The sequence below is a fragment of the Vicugna pacos genome, chromosome 1, assembly GCF_048564905.1.
Source record: "Vicugna pacos chromosome 1, VicPac4, whole genome shotgun sequence".
Lineage (NCBI taxonomy): Eukaryota > Metazoa > Chordata > Mammalia > Artiodactyla > Camelidae > Vicugna > Vicugna pacos.
Window position 1 is genome coordinate 3,948,788 of NC_132987.1, and position 17,452 is coordinate 3,966,239.

Sequence of the window (17,452 nt, forward strand, 5' to 3'; positions counted from 1 at the left end):
GTAATGCACTGCACCCGCGTCCCCATTCACCCTGAGGCTCCCAGGGACTCGGAGAGTCACCACACCAAGACAGCGGTGAGCCCTGCGCTGCACTGGCCTATACTCCATGTCTGATTGTCCACGTTCAGATGTCTTCATGGGGCACCAGCCTGCTCAGAGCTTCCGCCAGCTCTCTGGCAGGTGTCTGTTAGGAGCCTCTGGCTTTGGCGAGGGGGAGGACACGCAGCTGCAAAGGGTCCTGGCCCAGCCTAAACCGAGTTTGCGGGTGACCACATTTCGATTCTTTGAAGTGCCCAGATACCTCCATCCTCCACTGGGCTCCCCTCTGAGGCGCACTGCCCAGGGACCCTATGATCCCGGGAGCCACTGGGGATGGAGCTGCTCGCCTAGGGCCATGGTGAGCACAGTGCTGCTGATGCCCAGGGCCCAGGGCCCAGGCCGGAGCTGGGGGCCTGCAGGGTCATGTGTTTATCGCCTCTCCGACCCCACATGAGCAGGGACCATGAGCTCTGTTACGTATCACCCTCTCTCAGTGTCTAGAAAGTACATAAGGGGCCCCCAGGGATATTTGTCAAACGAAGAGGATGCAGGATGGAAGTGGTCCCTACCCGGGGAGATAGGTCTCACAGGTCAGGTGGCCGAAGTCAGAGCCGTCACAGTCCTCCACGCCCCTGTGCCGGTGGCTGTCTCCACAGTAGGCCCGGCGACAGCCTGAGGGGACACAGAAGGGCCACCCTGAGGGGGGGCAGGGGGGACAGCCTGGCAGGACCTTGTGGCCCAAAGGATCCCCCCAGAGCCTGCACCCGGGTGGACCAACCTCCACAAAACTTCAGGCCCTGATCCCTGGAAGGAGACCAACCCCCTGCCCAGTCCTGCCACTTGCTGGCCAAGAGACTGAGAGCACTGGCCCCCGAGCCCCAGTGTCCTGTCCCAAGCCTGGGGCCTGGACGCTGCCTCCCATCGCAGGACCACTGCAGGTTCCTGCGAGTCAAGCGTCAGGAGACAGGGGCCGGGCACCAGGTAGCCTTGACCGCTGGTGTTTGTCTGCAGGAAGCCTCCAGATGGCGACTCTGGGTCCCCCGAGAGCCAGCCCATCTTCCACGGGGTCCAGTTCTTACACCAGGGGAGGGGCCTGGAGTTCAAACCCTGCCCGGCTTTCACAGCGCTTCAGACCCCACGAGTCCCTTCATGCACCAGGGCCAGAGGAACCCCAGACAGAGCCAGCATGCTTGGAACCGCCACCCTGGGGACTGTCATGGGAGGTGCAGCTACATGGGAGGACAGACTGCCTCCCGCTCCGCACCCACCCTGGGCACGCTCACCCTCCCCTGAGCTCCTTGCCTTCGCACCCGCACGTTTCGGGCCTGAGTGCAGCCTGGCCCCTCTCAGCAGAGGCTTCACCATAACTCAGTGAGGGCGCTCTGAGCCCTTACTCCCCCAAGACCATCCACGCGCATGTCAGCTTAAGGAACTGCCCAGGATCTAAGGGCTTGGCTGTCGGAGCGTCACACCCATCTTTCTGTCAGTGGGGGAAGCAAGGCCTCCACCACCTTATCCACCACAGCCTCTGCTCTGGGCATGAAGCTGAGCTGGTGGCTTTGAGACCTGCACCCACACTCTGTCTGACCCCTCACCTCCTGCTCCTGTCACTTGATTAAAAAGAAAAAGGGGAAAGAGGCAGCCCTCCAGCACTACACTGCCTGCCCGAGCCTGTGGCATCCGGAGCCTGAGGGGGCTCCGGCCACCCACTCCCCCCGCAGGGCTGTCCGCTGAGAGCGGGTCCTCCTGCAGGTGCCTGGCTCCTCCCATTTGCCCTCAGTCCTGCAGCGCTTTTCTCTTTTGCTAAAGAACGTGGATCGGGACGTGGGTTTTGCAAGATTCAGAGAAGGGGGGGGCCTGGTGGTTTCTCTGGGTCCAAGATCCTTGACACCGACCCCATCGCCATGCGTGCATGGCAGGTCCACATTTGGCCAGAGTGGGGAGGGCGGTGCCCCGGCAGCCCAGCTGTGGCTCTGGAACTGCCCCAAACCAGCGCAGCGGGCGTCCCGGCCTGGCCCCACTCACGGATGCAGTCGTCACCCGCGTCCGCGTTGCCGTCGTCACACTCCTCTCCGGGCTGCAGGACCCCGTCCCCACAGAAGCCGCGGGGGTCCGCGGCGTAGTCCACCGGGTAGAGAGGCGTCAGCTGGCCAGAGAAACAGAGCAGTTGCCAGGGAGGGCGCGCCACGCAGCGCAGGCGCAGGGGCAAAGGCGCAGAGGCGCTGGATGCGGGCAGTGGGGGGCGGGGCGGGGGCGGGGGCGGCCCTCGGCTCCCTGGGGAGGGAAGGGCACTCCTGTCCCGTGGCCCAGAGCTCTGGGGGTGGTGGGAAGGCAGGGCGGGGACGGTCCGGAGCCCGGGCCCAGAGCAGGGGCTCCGTGTGTGGACCACGGAGAGCTCTCAGCAGCGGGGCGAGGGGGCTCAGTCTCCCACAGGAGCGGACTGCACAGGGCCCCGCGCCGGGCCCACTGCCGGCCTCTCCTTCTTTGGGTGCCCCTCAGCTGGGCGGGGTGTGTCCTGGGTGCCACCCCCACCCCCACCCCAGGTACCTGGATGGGCAGCCAGCCAACGCTGTCCTTGAAGTAGAGGGACCTCTGATCCCTGCGGAAGGCAATGGCGTTTCGGGTGTTCAGCCTCTCAAGCTCCTCCTGGTTGTTGACCACAAAAATCTGCGGGGGAACACACTGGTGAGGATTCCAGAAAACACATCTACGGGGGACGGGGGAGGAGCCAGAGAAGCATCGTCCTGGGGCCGGTGCTCAGGAGATGGGGTCCGGAGTCACACTCCCGGGTCCCTCCTGCAGGGGCGACGCCCTCCCAATCCAGTTCCTGGTGTCTGAGACCGAAATAAAAATGTCCGCCGAGGTTTAAAACTTTTAAATGTGTAAACTGATACTTAAATAAAGATGTCATCTAATCCAGTCATTTAACATGTAGAAATGATGCTTAGCACAATTCTGCTGCTCAGAGGTGTTCAGACGGTGCTGTTTACATCAGGGGAAAGCTTGGGTGCACCGACACATACGTGACAACAGCGCACTGATTTCATGAACCACAGCACAGCCACGTGACAGACAGATTATCATATCTCCCTGCAAAGGACAAACTGACGTCCAGGGTTTACTTCAGAAAAATCCAAGAGTTGATCGTTGTTGAACTTGGGTGAAGAGGATGTGGCGGTCCATTAGACTATTAATTCTGCTTTTGTGCTTATTTGAAATTTTATGTAATTTGTGTTTCTTCAAAAAGACCAAGAAAATACTCCAAAATGAACCCACAACCAAATGGACAATTTGGTTTTCTTCTTTTGTTTTTTCTGATTTTCCCATTTCCTCTAATGAGTTTGCGTCCGGTATAATGGGGAAATAAGTTTTACTAAAAGGCTTTTACTAAGCGCAGGTGGCATCGGGTGACGGGTCACCTCCCCAGATTCCTCCCAGAAGAGCCTTACCACGGGGACTCGCGGGGAACTGGGCCCGTACGCCGACTCCCCATAGGGACGGTTGTTCACATTCGTGGGAGTTCCACAAAGACATCTTCCTGGAGGCCCGGGAAATCCTCTTTCCCCCTTGGGTCCCATTACAAGTTGTCCTAGGAAGCAACAGAGGGCCGTGTTACTAGAGCAAAGGAAGAGGAAACCTAACAGCCCAGGGAGGTGTCAGCAACCTTCACGACAGAAAGGAGTCTGAAGTCCACAGGATCTCCGGGAGGCCTGGAGGAGAGACCTTGCGGTCCAAGGTCTGGAGGAAGTGGTGCTCCCTTAACCACACTGGATGTGGCAGCACCTTTCCCGACCCTCTTTCTCCCTTCCCTCTCTCTATACTTCCGAGACCAGACAGATGGCATGAACTCCAGAACCCTATGCCCCTGGAGGTGACTATGTGCCACAGTGTTCGCTAATGCAAGGTCTGTGGTGGGAGAAGGGGGAACATCTGGAAAAGTCTATCCTGATAAGGGAGAAACATAGATGATGGGAGACAGAGATTCCTCCTTCCTGCCTGGAAGACAGACAAGATGTCTGATGCTACAGCTGCCATGCTGCAACCGCAAAGTAACAAACATGAGAAGAGAAGCCAACATGCAGGAAAAACCAGGGCCTCGTGGGCCTGGGGCCCTGATAGTGACACTTAGAGGCTGAACCCCAGCCAGCCACTGTCCACCTCTGGACTTCTTTGTTGTATGAGAAAAACAGCCTTCTTTTTGTTTAGACCATTATTAAGGGGGACTTCTGGCTGATGACCCCATTGCTGGCTGATAACGTTTATTATTTGCTGACTCATTTGATTTTGTTCTTATATATGGGATCTTTACAAAGGGATTTCTGAATATGGGTTTCTTTAATCCTTCTGGAAGAAGATGGAATGTCTGAAAATGCTAGGCCTGTTTGTTCTTCCCTGATACTAAGAGAGTGTCCTGGAAAGATGTGATCAGGAACTTTACTCCCTGCAAAGTGGGAGCCCTGCTGGGGAGTAGGTCTCACCTGGACTTCTCAAGGCCCTGATGCCTCGGCCACCCTCCAGACCAATTCCAGTAGGATGGCTGAGAATAGCACCCAGGCATTGTGCTTTTCAAAGCTCTCACAATGGTTCCAACAAGCACCGAGTTTGAGAGCCGCCAGTCCCGGGAAATGGTCTTGGCACAAAATCCCCCAGCAGGCTGTCCCCACCCCCTTCCCAGGTGCCTCCGCACTCACTCCTGATCTGCGTTCAAGCATCACTTCCTCAGGGAAGCCTCTCTGCCTCCTCACGCTCCCTCCCGTCCACATCAGATACAGTCTCGTGGCCTTTCCCTCCCAGCACTCATCTCTGGTTGTATCCACTGTGAGATTGTCCAGTCTGGGTCGGTCTCCCCCAGGAGAACGCCAGCCCCGCCAGGGCAGGTGGGTGCCTGTCCTCACTCACCAGTAGGGGGTACCCAGCAGAGGCACCGTGCATGTCTCATGACTGAATGAGTGCAGACTGACTGGAAGGAAAAGAAAGACGAGAGCTCCAGCTGGCAGGAAAGTGCCAGAGCCTTCCAGCAGGAAGACAGAGAGGGGACGGGGGGACTGAAAACGGAAACAAGGACGCACCCTCCTCCCAGGAAGGCGGGGCGGCTGGGAGACTGGCCAGCCGTTGGTGTCAGGTTGTAGAACTGTATCCAGGGCAGCCAGCCACTGGGGACACGGTCCGCAGGTCCCACAAGGGCAGGGGAAAACGACCTCGGGGCCCCCGGGGAAGCGGCTGCAGCTGGAGGAGGAGACCCCAGTGCGAGCGCCCGCACCCCGAGCCCTCCTGAGCTGGAGGACAGAGGTGGCCGGGACCAGAACGCTGCCAGCCTGAGGGGGAAGGAGGCCTGCCAGCACCTGATACCAAGTGAGGGCTGTTTGTTCTAACAGGAAATACGACTGCAATCCTGTGGTGGCGGGGGCACCCATCTCATGTTCTGATATTTTCAGTGGAGCTTGGAGAGACAGAGCCTCCAGCAGCCCAGGAATGTTGCGGGGAGGCAAGCACCTGGGGAAGATGAGGTGGGAAGGCCCTGCAACCGAGGGCACGAGAAGGCATGGGAGCAAACTTCCCGCAGGCTCTGTAGCCCCGATGACACCTCCAGAATCACGACCTCAGAGAGATTCAGGAGTGTGTCCAGTTATCCAGCTACTTAGTGGCGAGGTTGAGATTCGAATTTATGTTTGACTTAACACTCTGACGTTCAAAAGACACGTGGCCAAGAATACTGATGCTCACAGGAAGCTGGCAATCCCCAGGTACCGTGCTGATTCACTTATACCTGGCCTGGGTGCAGGAAGGACTCAGCCAAATTTCTAATCTGGTTGTTGCAAATTACATCCTACAGACATTTTGCCCTGGTTCCCTCGCCCACCCCGCCATTCCCTCTTTCTTGGTTAACCTGGGTGACAAAAAAGGCCCCCTCCACCCCAGCACCATCCCACCTGAGCACCAGGCAGCAGACGTGGATGCAGAGGGGGCTCCAGGCGGGACGGCAGGATGCGACAGGGAGCCTGCTTCCCGCCACCACAGCCATTTCTCTGCGTGTCCTCCCAGCTGTTGGGGGGCTTCCTGACAGCCTGCATTGACCCAAACTTCCCCAACTTGGCCTTTCGGAACCTGTCCTGTGGGCCTGGCCTCTCCACCGTCCATGAGAGCCCGAGGACCTGGCTCTCCATCTTTGCCCGGGGAGCCTCCCATCTCTGCTGGCTGGAGCAGGTCTGAGCAGGGGTCTTGAGGAAGGCAGAGGACCACAGAATAGTCTGCACATCCCCCGGTCCTACACTCTGCCCCGCAGAGGCTGCACGACCATGTAGGAAGGTCTCAGGACCAAGAGTGGCCGCCAATCAGCTGTGTGACCTTGGGGGTGTGTGTGCAGTTTCTGAGGCCCACAGTTCTTATCTATAAGAGGACGCCTGAACTAGACCAGGGGAGTTGAACCCGGGGTCCACAGAGCCCACGGATATCCCAAGACGAATTTGGGGCAGGGCTTCTGGAACTCTGGGAAGTAGTGTACAGAACCTCAGAGGCAGGAAGACACATCCTTTGTTCCCTGAGAGTGAGTCTGGGACTTTGATCTCAAAGGTGCTGTCCCCACACCTTGATGGTGCTCCAGCTGGTCCCAAGCAAAGGGAAGTTCTCTTTTAAACTCCTCCCATCCCCTCTCTCCCCAGCCCCCCAAAAAAGTTTCCGAAGAGCAGGATTATGGCCCCATTTTCTTCAGCCTCTCATCCTGGGAGGTTCCCCAGAGGGAAGGACTCAAAGGAAGGCACAGGGAGGGGACACCAGTCAGAGAGGTGGCCCGCTTCCTGCTTGCCTGCTGTGCGGTGACCCAGGGGGACAGACTGAGAGCCAAGGTAACCCAGGTGTGGGAGAACCTGCTGGGGCCAGCCCCACCCACCCCACCTGCCAGGTGCCATGAGGAGGCAGAGCTGACTCGGCCAAGACTGTGCCTCAAGGACCTGCCACCTGGAAGAGGAAACACATCTGCAGAAGACAGTCACCAGGGGAGCGGCCACAGCAGACGCCACGTGGGACTGGGGTCAGGGGCCGGACACCCATCCGGTGAGGGATAAGGAAGGCCTTACTGAAGAGAGGGCCTTGGAGGAAGGAGGGGATCTGGTGTCATGGACCAGAAGATGACAGGAGAGCTATTTCAGGCCACCTGAGAGAGAGATGGTGAGAATGTGCTCATCAGAGAGCAGAGTCCCCTGGAGGGCAGAGGGCAGCGAGGCTGGGGTCTGGGGAGGAGGGGGTGGGCAAACGAGCTGCATGAGAAGGAGCTGGAAGGCCAAGGACAGAAGGTAGGATCACGCTGACCCTGCTGCAGGGACGGGGTCGCAAACAACCAGAGACGATAAGACAAAACAGTGGGCATCTGCATGAGCTGCCGAGGGTCTCCAGGCCCCAGGAGGGAACCAGGACTCAAGTCAGATATGCACAGCAAGACCACTGAAGCCTTCGTTTGCTGAGGTTGCTCCCAGCCCCACCCCCCGGGCTAGTCCTCAGTTTGTGAGCCCCTAAATAGCCTGAGAGAGTCCCTTCCAGGCAAAACCCAGGCTTCAGGCCACGCTCGCCATCCCTGGGGCAGGCGGCACGAGGTCATGGGCTCGGGGAACGTCATGCAACCAGAACAAGGAGGCAGAGGACCCACAGGAACAACCTTCCCTGGATCATCCGGTCAACTCAGGGACGGGTCAGGGGGCGTGGACAGAGGGCCTGAGCTGCACCTCCGTCCGGCTCCCCTAACAAACTGAAACAGGTGTGGCCAGACGGCTTAGCATCACAGTAACTGACACTCGTTCTTCCGTTGCTTTCTCCTCTCCCAGTTTCAAGGAGGTGGCAAGACTTTACGGCTTTCTTGCCCTTGCTAAGACTTGCTGACTACTTGAAGACTTCTGTCTTTCTGCTTTCTGTTCTCAAAAGAGAAAAGCTCCTCAGGGAGGGGCGGTGTAGGAGGAGTGTGAGGAGGGAGGGGCTGAGGTCAGAAGAGGAGGGGTCCCAGCAGACAGAGGAGGGACAGGGACTCCTGAATCCTGGAGAAGAGGTGAGATCTCAGAAGGAGCGGCTGTGGGCTCTCCTGGGGAAGTGGAACGCTGGGGACCAGGATTCTCAGCCTTGGACATGATCTGCTGCCCAAGCCTGCCAGGAGGAAGGTGGTCACGTGTCTGAGCATGCAGCCTCCGACCACGGGCATTTCAGAGGTGAACAGGGCCGGTCAAAGGCTGGAGGGCCTTCCCCTGATGTTTCTCTGCCATAACTCCCCAGATCTTTGGCCCCCACTGCTTTGTGGCAGTTGAAGAAGGGAAGAGAACCCCGATAATGCCTGATACTGACTTCTCCTGCCAGCCTAGCAGGATGGAGTCTCAGGGCCAGTTTTAACTGGGTTTAAAGGATCTAATAAAATGACATTTCTTGGCCATCCCATGATGTGGTTGTAAATATATTCCCATAAGCACGGCGGGGAAAAGTGCACTGTAAAATTAGAAGGAAAATTTGGATCCCTTTAAAATTGAGGACAAAGAATCTTGCACTGTCAGGAAACAGTATTCCTGGGCCTGGAGCTGCTGTTTATACAGACGATGTGCCGTGAGAGGCCTTACTTGGAGCTGGCAAACTAAACTGGATCCTGGGCTCAGCCAGTGAGACAAGGTGAAGCAAGGCAGCGGCCTTCCTCTGCCCTCTTCAATGTAAACATTTGTTTCTTTTTAGAGATTTCTTTCCATATTCAATGCAAATCAGTAAGGACCCTTTCATAACACCTTGTAAGACAGAAAAATTTACAACATTGTCTTTCATTCTAGGTCTAAAAGAATTGCTTGGAGCCATGAAATATTTTTCCAGAAAATGGTGTTAGTTGATGAAATAGGCACCTGCCATTTTTCATTTAAAGTAGAAATGGCATCACCAGTGTAATTTCTTTTTCTTTTTCTTCTCCTCTAATTGTTCTCCAAAATGCTAAAACAGAGCCAGAATTGTGTTGATCTCTCTTGGGTAAAATTTGAAGAAGCTAAATCGTGGAGAAATTATCAACATATTGAAATGCTTTGGGTCATTTCTAACTCAAAACACAAGGCAGGCCTCTGCTGACACCCTGTGCCCTCTCTGGGAGGCTGGCCAGAAGGATGACACGGTCTATCAGGTGAAGAGGGGTAGCTCTTACCTGCAGATGGGAGGCCTGGGGGGCCTGGGGGACCTGGACGGCCAGGTGGACCAGAAGGCCCAGGTTTGCCTGGTGGGCCCATCACTCCACTGTCTCCCTTCTGCCCCTGACAGAGAGGAAGACAGAAGCCGTTACAACAGCATGACATGGCAAACTTCCTTCCCCACTTACCTCTAAGTTGGGGACCACTTGCACTTTGGAGCAAGTGCCCAGGGGAGGATACAGTCCCAGAGGGACCCCCAAGCTCCTAAAAACCTCGTGGCAAGTGACATTTGAGACAGTGATGGATGCAAGTCTATAGGCATTACTTTTTTTTTTTTAACTGAAGTGCAGTTGATTTACAATATTGTGTTAGTTTCAGGTGTACGTCATAGTGATTGGGTGGTTTTTATTTATTTATTTTTTTTTTGCAGATTACACAGGTTATAACAAAATTTGGGTATAATTCCCTGTGCTCTACAGTAAGTCCTTGTTGTTTCTCTCTTTTGTGGGCAGTAGTTTGTGTCTGTTAATCCCACACCCCTAATTTTCCCCTCTCCGTGTCCCTCTCTCCTCCTGTAACCATAAATTTGTTTTCTACAGAGTCACTCTTGCTCTGTCCTGAAAACAATCAGAACCAATCCAACCCACTCCCGTCACCAGCCAGGTGAGGGGACAGAGGCTCAAGCAAAGAGCAGGGGTTCACGCAGTCACCTGGCTCCAGGCCCCTGCCTGCTCGTAGGGCCTTTTCAGTTTCAGCACCAGAGCTGTTTCTCCCCTGTGGCCTCCCGTTGCTCTCAGGACAAACCCCCCACCACCCTGCCCAATGGGCTTTCCCAGCTTATCCTGGCCTTCTTTCCGGTGCTTTTGGTCTTCAGAGCACCAAGCCTTTTGTTTCCCTTCTCAAGACGCCTCTCTGCCCGTAACGCCTCTTCCCTCCCCTCTGCCTGGTTAACTCTCCCTCCTTCCTCTCTGAGCTAAAGCATCACCATCGTGGAAAGCCTTTCCTGACCTGATCAAGTCTGTTCTCCCGTCGAAGGCCCTTTCCTTCCTGGAATTCATCCCCCATCATGACTCCACCCGCGCTCCTTCATGTGGTCACTGCATCAGTGTCTCTCCAGGAGACAGCAGCTCCCCGTGGGCTGGAATCTGTCCACATTGTTCCCCTCCCTCCCCTGGATCAAAGAGGGAGGAGGAAGAAGCTGAACGCACAAAGGGGACGTGGCCTGCTGGCTCCAAGGTAACAGCTCTGGGTTTTCATCTTGGCCACAAGACCGGGGAACTCATGTCATTGCTCTGTGCCTCCATTTTCTCATCTGTGAAATGGAGCCAGGTGAGAGACACCTGCTCAGGCTTGTCGTGAGGCTAACAGAGATCTCAGAGGGGAAAAGTGGTTTGTGCAGAACCCAGGGCTGATGACCACGGCAACCCGCCTGGTTTCACCTCTTTCACGTGTGTAGAGGAGTCCTGATTCTTAACAAGTGGCACACCTGCAGGTATGGTCGTCCCACCTGGGGTGTCCTCCCCCCGCCTGCTCTGGGAAGGTTAAGAGCAAACATTCCCTGCCACCCAGGGCTGCCCTTAGGAACGACCCCAGAAACCAAGGCTGGCACAGGCTGGAGGTCCTTCCCCCGAACACATTGCCAACTGTCCGCTCTTGCCCTGGGCTACCCAGGATGGGGACTGGTGCCTGAGGGACTTAGCCTGGTCCCCTTCAGACGCTGGCGCTTGGCAGCCTTGCCCACCTGGGTGAGAATCCGGCCTCCTTTCCATCCCAATGGTGACGTGTGACCTGCCGCCTGGTCACCGGGGCCCTGGGGGCTCTCTCGGCAATGTCCAAGATGCTCTTAAACTCTTAATCTGGGACTTGGAGGTCAGAGTCTGTCTCCAAGTCTCTCCTCATGGAGGGATCTTGAGCCTTGGCCAAGCTGAAGCATCCTGTGAGGCACCAAGACGGGGCCCTGGTGGCCCTGGAAGTCACGCCGTCTCAATATAGCCGTGCTCAAGGCTTCTTTTCCTAACAGCCACGTCAGCCGGCTCTGAGCATGGGAAGCACCACAGCTCGAAGGAGCTGGATGGGCTCCTCGTGGTGGCCTCAGCAGGAATGGAATATTCTTGGCCATCTGCTCAGAACAGCCCGTCTCTGAGCAGGACTCACAAAGCAGCGCTTTCCAGGAAAAGCACACTCTATTCCTTTATTGCCACGGAGTTTGGTGACTCCTGTTCAGGAAGCTCTTCCGGCTCCTTGACTGAAGGTTTGGATGATCAAGTCAAGAGCTGCTCTCCAGGCGGAAAAGCTGGTTTTGAGTCTCTAATTTCTCACACCCAAGACAGCTCGGCTGAGGGTCCTGGGGACCCTGCCACTTCTCTGACCCTCGGCTTCCTGGCAACTCCATGGAGGGAACTGGGTCGGTGTTCTCTGTAGTCCTTCTGGATCTGGAGTTCTGATCTGGATTCGATTCCAGGATGTGGGTTGACTGACAGTAACCTCCAGAAATGCTTAGCCCCACTGGCTCAACAGACACTCTGCACCCACTGGGCAATTCATTCATGGTGAAAAGAAAGCACGAAGCCAGGTTCCAAGGCTGATGCTCAAGCCTCCACTGACTAGACAGGCCCCGGGCTTTGGGGTACACTCAGGTCACTTATAACATCTTGCAGGAAGATGGGCTCATTCCCCTTAACCTCTCTGAGCTCCCAGACATGGTTCTGGTGTCATTTTTACAGTTGCTCCAACAGAATCATTCTCAACAGGGTCAAGAAGCCTTCTTGGCTTCAGCCCTGAGCAGGACAAGACAGACACTGCCCAAGGGAGGAACTGAACAACAGAAGCCAGCTGGCTTCTTGAATCCCAAATGGAAAAAATTCTGGATGGGACACAGCAGTGGGGGAGAACATTTTCTCTTTAAGATTTTTTTCCCTTTTTTTCTTCTTTTTCTGAGCCTAGTTTTCAGGAAATTGGTTATCTATGGCATCATTGTGAAGCCAGGACCATGCCACCAACTGTAAAGCTTTAAAAATTGAACGGGAACATTGTGATGTCAGAAGTTCTCGTGGCATCTTTTCTGTTATCCCAGGATAATCGTGTGTCTTCATGCCCCCTCATGGTTTATCGGTGTCATGTCTGATTCAGGCGCAGAGAACAGAAGCTGCTCTCAGCTCTTTTCATAAAGCACTTAGTGCTGTCAAATAAATAATGAAGAAAAGCTTTCTAAAAATTTTTTTTAAGTTACTGTGGAATCTGATGTATCCGGGTTGGAGTCTGTGTCATTCCTAAGTTCACTTCGAAAAGGCCGGAACTGGCTTCGTAGTGTTCCCATGGCTCAGAGCCCGGCCCAGGTCAGACTCATGGGGACAGCCCTACACACAGCGACAGCCCACGCCGGAGCCCCAGCCGTGTCAGAGCCTCTGGGCAGCGAGGCAGAGGCGCTGCGGACAAGCAGACGCAAACCTGGAACTACAACCGTTACGCATGGGGCAGGAATCTGCACTTACCCCAAGACGATTTTGATGTAAGCTAAAATTGGGGAACCACGGATCTAGCCAAAGGAGAGAATGGAAATTTAAGAATGGGAAAAGCCTTGTGCCCACCACACGGGTAGGTCTCAGTGTTACATAGCGTCTGCTTAGGGTTGCCTCGTCCAAGCAACCCACCAGTGACTCGTTTACTAAGATCCGATGCAGAGATTTAAAAAAGATGTTTAAAAATGCTTAATGAAAACACTCAATATCGTTAATTATTGGAGAAATACAAATCAAAACTACAATGAGATATCACCTCACACCAGTCAGAATGGCCATCATTCAAACCTTCATGAACGATAAACGCTGGAGAGGCTGTGGAGAAAAGGGAACCCTCCTACACTGCTGGTGGGAATACACTTTGGTGCAGACACTATGGAAAATGTATGAAGATTCCTTTAAAAACTAAAACTAGACTTACCATGTGATCCAAAAATCCCACTCCTGGGCATATATTTGGAGGGAACTTTAATTCAAAAAAATACATGCACCCCAATGTTCACAGCACACTATTTACAACAGCCAAGACATGGAATCAACCTAGATGTCCATCAACAGATGACTGGATAAAAAAGATGTGGCATATTTATACAATGGAATACTACTCAGCCATAAAAAAGAATGAAATAATGCCATTTGCAGCAACATGGATGGACCTGGAGGTTGTCATTCTAAGTGAGGTAAGCCAGAAAGAGAAAGAAAAATACCATACGATATCACTTATATGTGGAATCAAAAAAAAATGACACAACTAAACTTATTTACCAAACAGAAACAGACTCATAGACATAGAGAACAAACTTATGGTTATTGGGGGAAAGTGGGTGGGAAGGAATAAATTGGAAGTTTGAGAATTGCAGATACTAACGACTATATATAAAAGAGATAAACAACAAGGCCCTACTGTACAGCGCAGGGAACTATATTAATATCTTGTAGTAACCTATAATGAAAAAGAATATGGAAATGAATTATGTATGTATATGTGACTGAAGCATTATGCTGTACACCAGAAATTGATGCAACATTGTAAACTGACTGTACTTCAATAAAAAATGCTTAATGAATATATCTGCAGTAACAAGTAAAAACATGTATCCTGTGATTTTTAAGTTAAAAATTTAGGATACAATAACTGTATATTGGATATAAAAGGAACAAATGACTGGCAAGTCCACAGAAGAAATGACACTGAGAGGAAGTATACCAAAATGCTAACGTGGTTATGCAGGGTGTTAAATCTTTAGATCATCTCCTTTCTGTTTTTCTGAATTCTCTGTTTTCTGTGATGATCATATATCACACATATAACGGAAAAGGCGATAAAATGCCAACAGACTGACAGCCAGAAGAGGAAGGGGCACCGGCCTCAGGAGGGCAGTCCATTCTCACAAAGAGGAGCGGTTCCCTGTGGCACTGGGGTGGCTCAGAGCAGCCCAGGCCAACACTGTCTTCTCTCCTCTCCACTCACAGCACGTGGTTTGACACAAGAGCCTGCTGCCCAGGGGGATTCAGAAGGAAAAATCCCCTGAGTAGTGCTGAAAGAGGGTCCTTCACCAATGGACCCAGAAGTCCCTTGACCAGCAGGGAAATATCTGGGCTGATTCCAGAACTGCATCTGTGTCTGGGCATCAAGGCAAAAGGCAGGTTTTCTGGGCACACAAACAGATCTGGTTCTGCTTTGGTTAAGACAGATCCATCCTATGGACGGAAGTTGCACCCTTACATCCAGACTTGGATACAGTTGGGGGCATCCTACCCCACCCGCCTCAAACCCCGGCTAAACCTTGAGAACCCAGGTGCCCCAGAAGTGGCGCTGCCCTGCCCACCCACCCAGAGGATGCTGCCCGCGTCCACGGAGTGTCCCTGCCCCACCCCGCTCCAGGTCAGGAGGGTGACCTCAGGGACATGGTCAGCCCTCGGGGTCCTTACCTGTTTGCCTCGTTTTCCTGGTCTTCCCGTGGGCCCCCGGTGTCCTGCCATCCCAGGCTCACCCTTTGGCCCCATTTCACCCTGGAAGGAAGAAAAGAGAAGCAAGAGGGGAATGTGGTCTGTCCAGCTCTGTCCAGTCATGGGCCAGGAGGGCAGGGTCCCTGGTCCTTCCCGGTCTTTCCCAGGTGGGCTGCTCCAGGAGATAGGAGAGCTATGAGTCCTCCTCATGGAGGATGAGGGGAGGAGGGGTTGCCCCGGGTGGGATTTGCCATCTGAGGGGGCGTCTGCACAGCAGGCAGCACGCATCCTGGGGTCCGAAATAACCACCTGTGTTTGTCGCACGTGCCTGCGGCAGCATCGGGGAAAAGGGCTTGCTCTTTTTGTTGAAATTTTATGTTGTGTCTTATTTTCTATTTAGCACAGATTCAAATCTGTGGGTTTTTGAATGGTCAGAGGCAGTTCTGACCATGGTCGTCTTCAGGAAGTTTCTGCCCACGTTCTGTATCTCCTCGCTCTTCAGTCCGAAACGGGCTTGGGTTCTACCTCACTTCCACTAGATTCAGATACAAACTCTTTGTCGGGGGGAGATGTTTCAGGCATAAGTTCAGATACTCAACAGAATTCTTCAAAGAGGCATGGAACGCAATACTCCTGGTGGAGAAGCCCTATTTTGAACTGTGAGAACCAAATGCACCGAGTGCAGAATTCCAGAGTTCGAGGCCAGCCTTAGTAAAACCCGTCTCTCCACCTTGGTTTCTCTTCTCCTTCCTGGTTCTTCTAGGATTCCAGGCCCACTTGTGGATTCTTTGGATCGTGACCACCGCAGGGCATCACTCCCACCTCCAGCAGTCCTGCTGCAGCCCCGGATGCAGCACCATGAGCCAAGTTTAGCAGCTGGAACTGTGACAGTGTCCGTGACTGAGCAGCCAGTGCCCGTGAGGAGCTGCTCCAGCCACTCTGAGACAACGAGGAAGCCCTGACAGCTTCTGGCTGGGAGCTCGGAGGAGCTGCAACACAATGGAAAATTCCAGGGGACACCAGTATTCAGTGAGGATCGGGCATAAACTCTGAGATTACCCGTCAGCTCCGCCAATGTCACGAATCTGTCAGGCTATCAACATCTTGCCTCACCAAGAAGTGTCCTTAAATCTGCGATTTCTTTCCAATCTGTCCTGTCCTTCGACATGCCAGGCAGGGAGAGAGTGTCAGAGGGTGGGGTGGCTTCTCCGTGGCCCTGATGTCTGCACGGTTTCCCTCGGCTGTTTAGAGGGGGCTGAGGAGTGTCGTGTGTGGCTGGGAGAACCCAGCAGCCCAAACAGCATATTTTTGGGGGGGGGGGACATTGTCTGAAGGAAATGTGGTCTTCTCACCAGCAGCTGGAAGCAGCCAGTAATGTCTTGATCTAATTTCTCTCCTAAGACCTAATTAGGGTTATCATATCAGCTCTGTCTTAAAACAGGCTGCCGTGAGGGAAGAGAATTCTCTACAGCAAGTCTAGTAAATAGGGCAGAGACCAGAGAAGCTGCCAGACTTAATCTTACAGTGATGCAGTATTCCTTCATGTCCTCTGTGGCACTGAATGAAAACCTGGGCTAAATATTTTTTAACAAAATTATTTCTCTCTTTTAATGTTTCCTTTCATTTGCTCAGATAGTTCATCTATTTCTTTGCAACCCAACACTCTACGTAGGAGAGCAGCCACCAAGTTTTCAACAGCTTCAGTCCGGGATAAATTATAATACTGTCAGATGACTGACATTATTTAAATAGGATCTACTGAGGGGAGACAGTCAGATTACAGGATCATTCAAGTTTGGAGGATAAAACTTTAGGGTGAAACTTGGGAAAAAAAATTAGAATCCTAAGAGAGCATCCCATTTGCCCGTTTGCAGAATATCACACTCTGAGGCTTAGGGAAAAACGAGGTTCCAGTGTTAACACCTTACAGCCTGAGGAACCGCCATTAGGTTGGTGGGTGTTGGACGTGGCTGTTCAGGCAATCTTTCTCTCTGCTCTCTGACACCTCCCCTCACCCTGCCACCAGTCCTCTTCCCCAGACCCTGACCCGAAGGAAAATTTACCGTTAACATTAAAAATCTGTCAGTCAGCTGCCATGTTCACAGTTTTCATCACATCTGCACCCCACTCCATTGTTACTCACTGAGTATTTTTTAAGTCAACTGGGTTATAGCCTTTTTTATTAAGCCTTGTCCCAAGCAACATATCCATGAAATCCCATTAAATACTTAAATACTTAAATAAATATTTAAAATAAAAAATGTAAATATCAAATAAAGACCATTGAGCCATCTAAGCCCACTGAAGTAACTCTGCGTGGCAGGGGCGCCCCCGAGGGAGCCGAGCTGCGTGCGAGCAGCAGCGGCTTTAACCGCGGACGCCCGACCCCGCGCACAGCTCCAGTCTGAGTCCCTGGGCACCAGGCCTTCTGCTTGTGAGCAGTCCCACAGCCCTAAGAGACAGGAGGTGCAGAGAAGGCCCTCTCCACTCGGGTGGGCGTCCTTTCCTCCCGCTGAGCTGGAGGGACGTCTCAGGAACACGTTCCTTCCCAACCAGAACCTCCCACAGCGACACCTGATTCCCTGCCTGAAGGACGGAGCGGCAGACCGCTTTTTGCTGTCCTTAGAGGGTCTAATTTGTTACTGAGGCCTATTTTTACTACTTCTAGGTACTTACTTTCTGCCCCAACATTCCAGGAAATCCTGGGAAACCCTGTGAAGAGAACAACAAACGCAGTGACTCCTCTGAAATAATGCTTGAAAGGGCTGTGAAGAGCTTGGTCAGCCATTTTCAAGATAGAGCCCTGTCAGTCAT

At 53.4% G+C, this 17,452-nt stretch overlaps 1 protein-coding gene across 4 annotated transcripts in view; it reads right to left on the reverse strand.

The window, feature by feature from the left end:
* The window catches only part of COLQ (collagen like tail subunit of asymmetric acetylcholinesterase), a 53,877-nt gene that overhangs the window by 1,810 nt on the left and 34,615 nt on the right, over positions 1–17,452 (reverse strand). For all 4 annotated transcript variants that reach the window (XM_072944826.1, XM_072944882.1, XM_072944950.1 and 1 more), the window contains 7 exons: positions 17,315–17,350; positions 14,621–14,701; positions 9,188–9,293; positions 3,489–3,628; positions 2,587–2,706; positions 2,065–2,185; positions 609–711 (listed from right to left, as the gene is read on the reverse strand). In XM_072944826.1, coding sequence (XP_072800927.1) covers positions 609–711; positions 2,065–2,185; positions 2,587–2,706; positions 3,489–3,628; positions 9,188–9,293; positions 14,621–14,701; positions 17,315–17,350 — 707 coding nt within the window. The remainder of the gene's footprint in view (positions 1–608; positions 712–2,064; positions 2,186–2,586; positions 2,707–3,488; positions 3,629–9,187; positions 9,294–14,620; positions 14,702–17,314; positions 17,351–17,452) is intronic.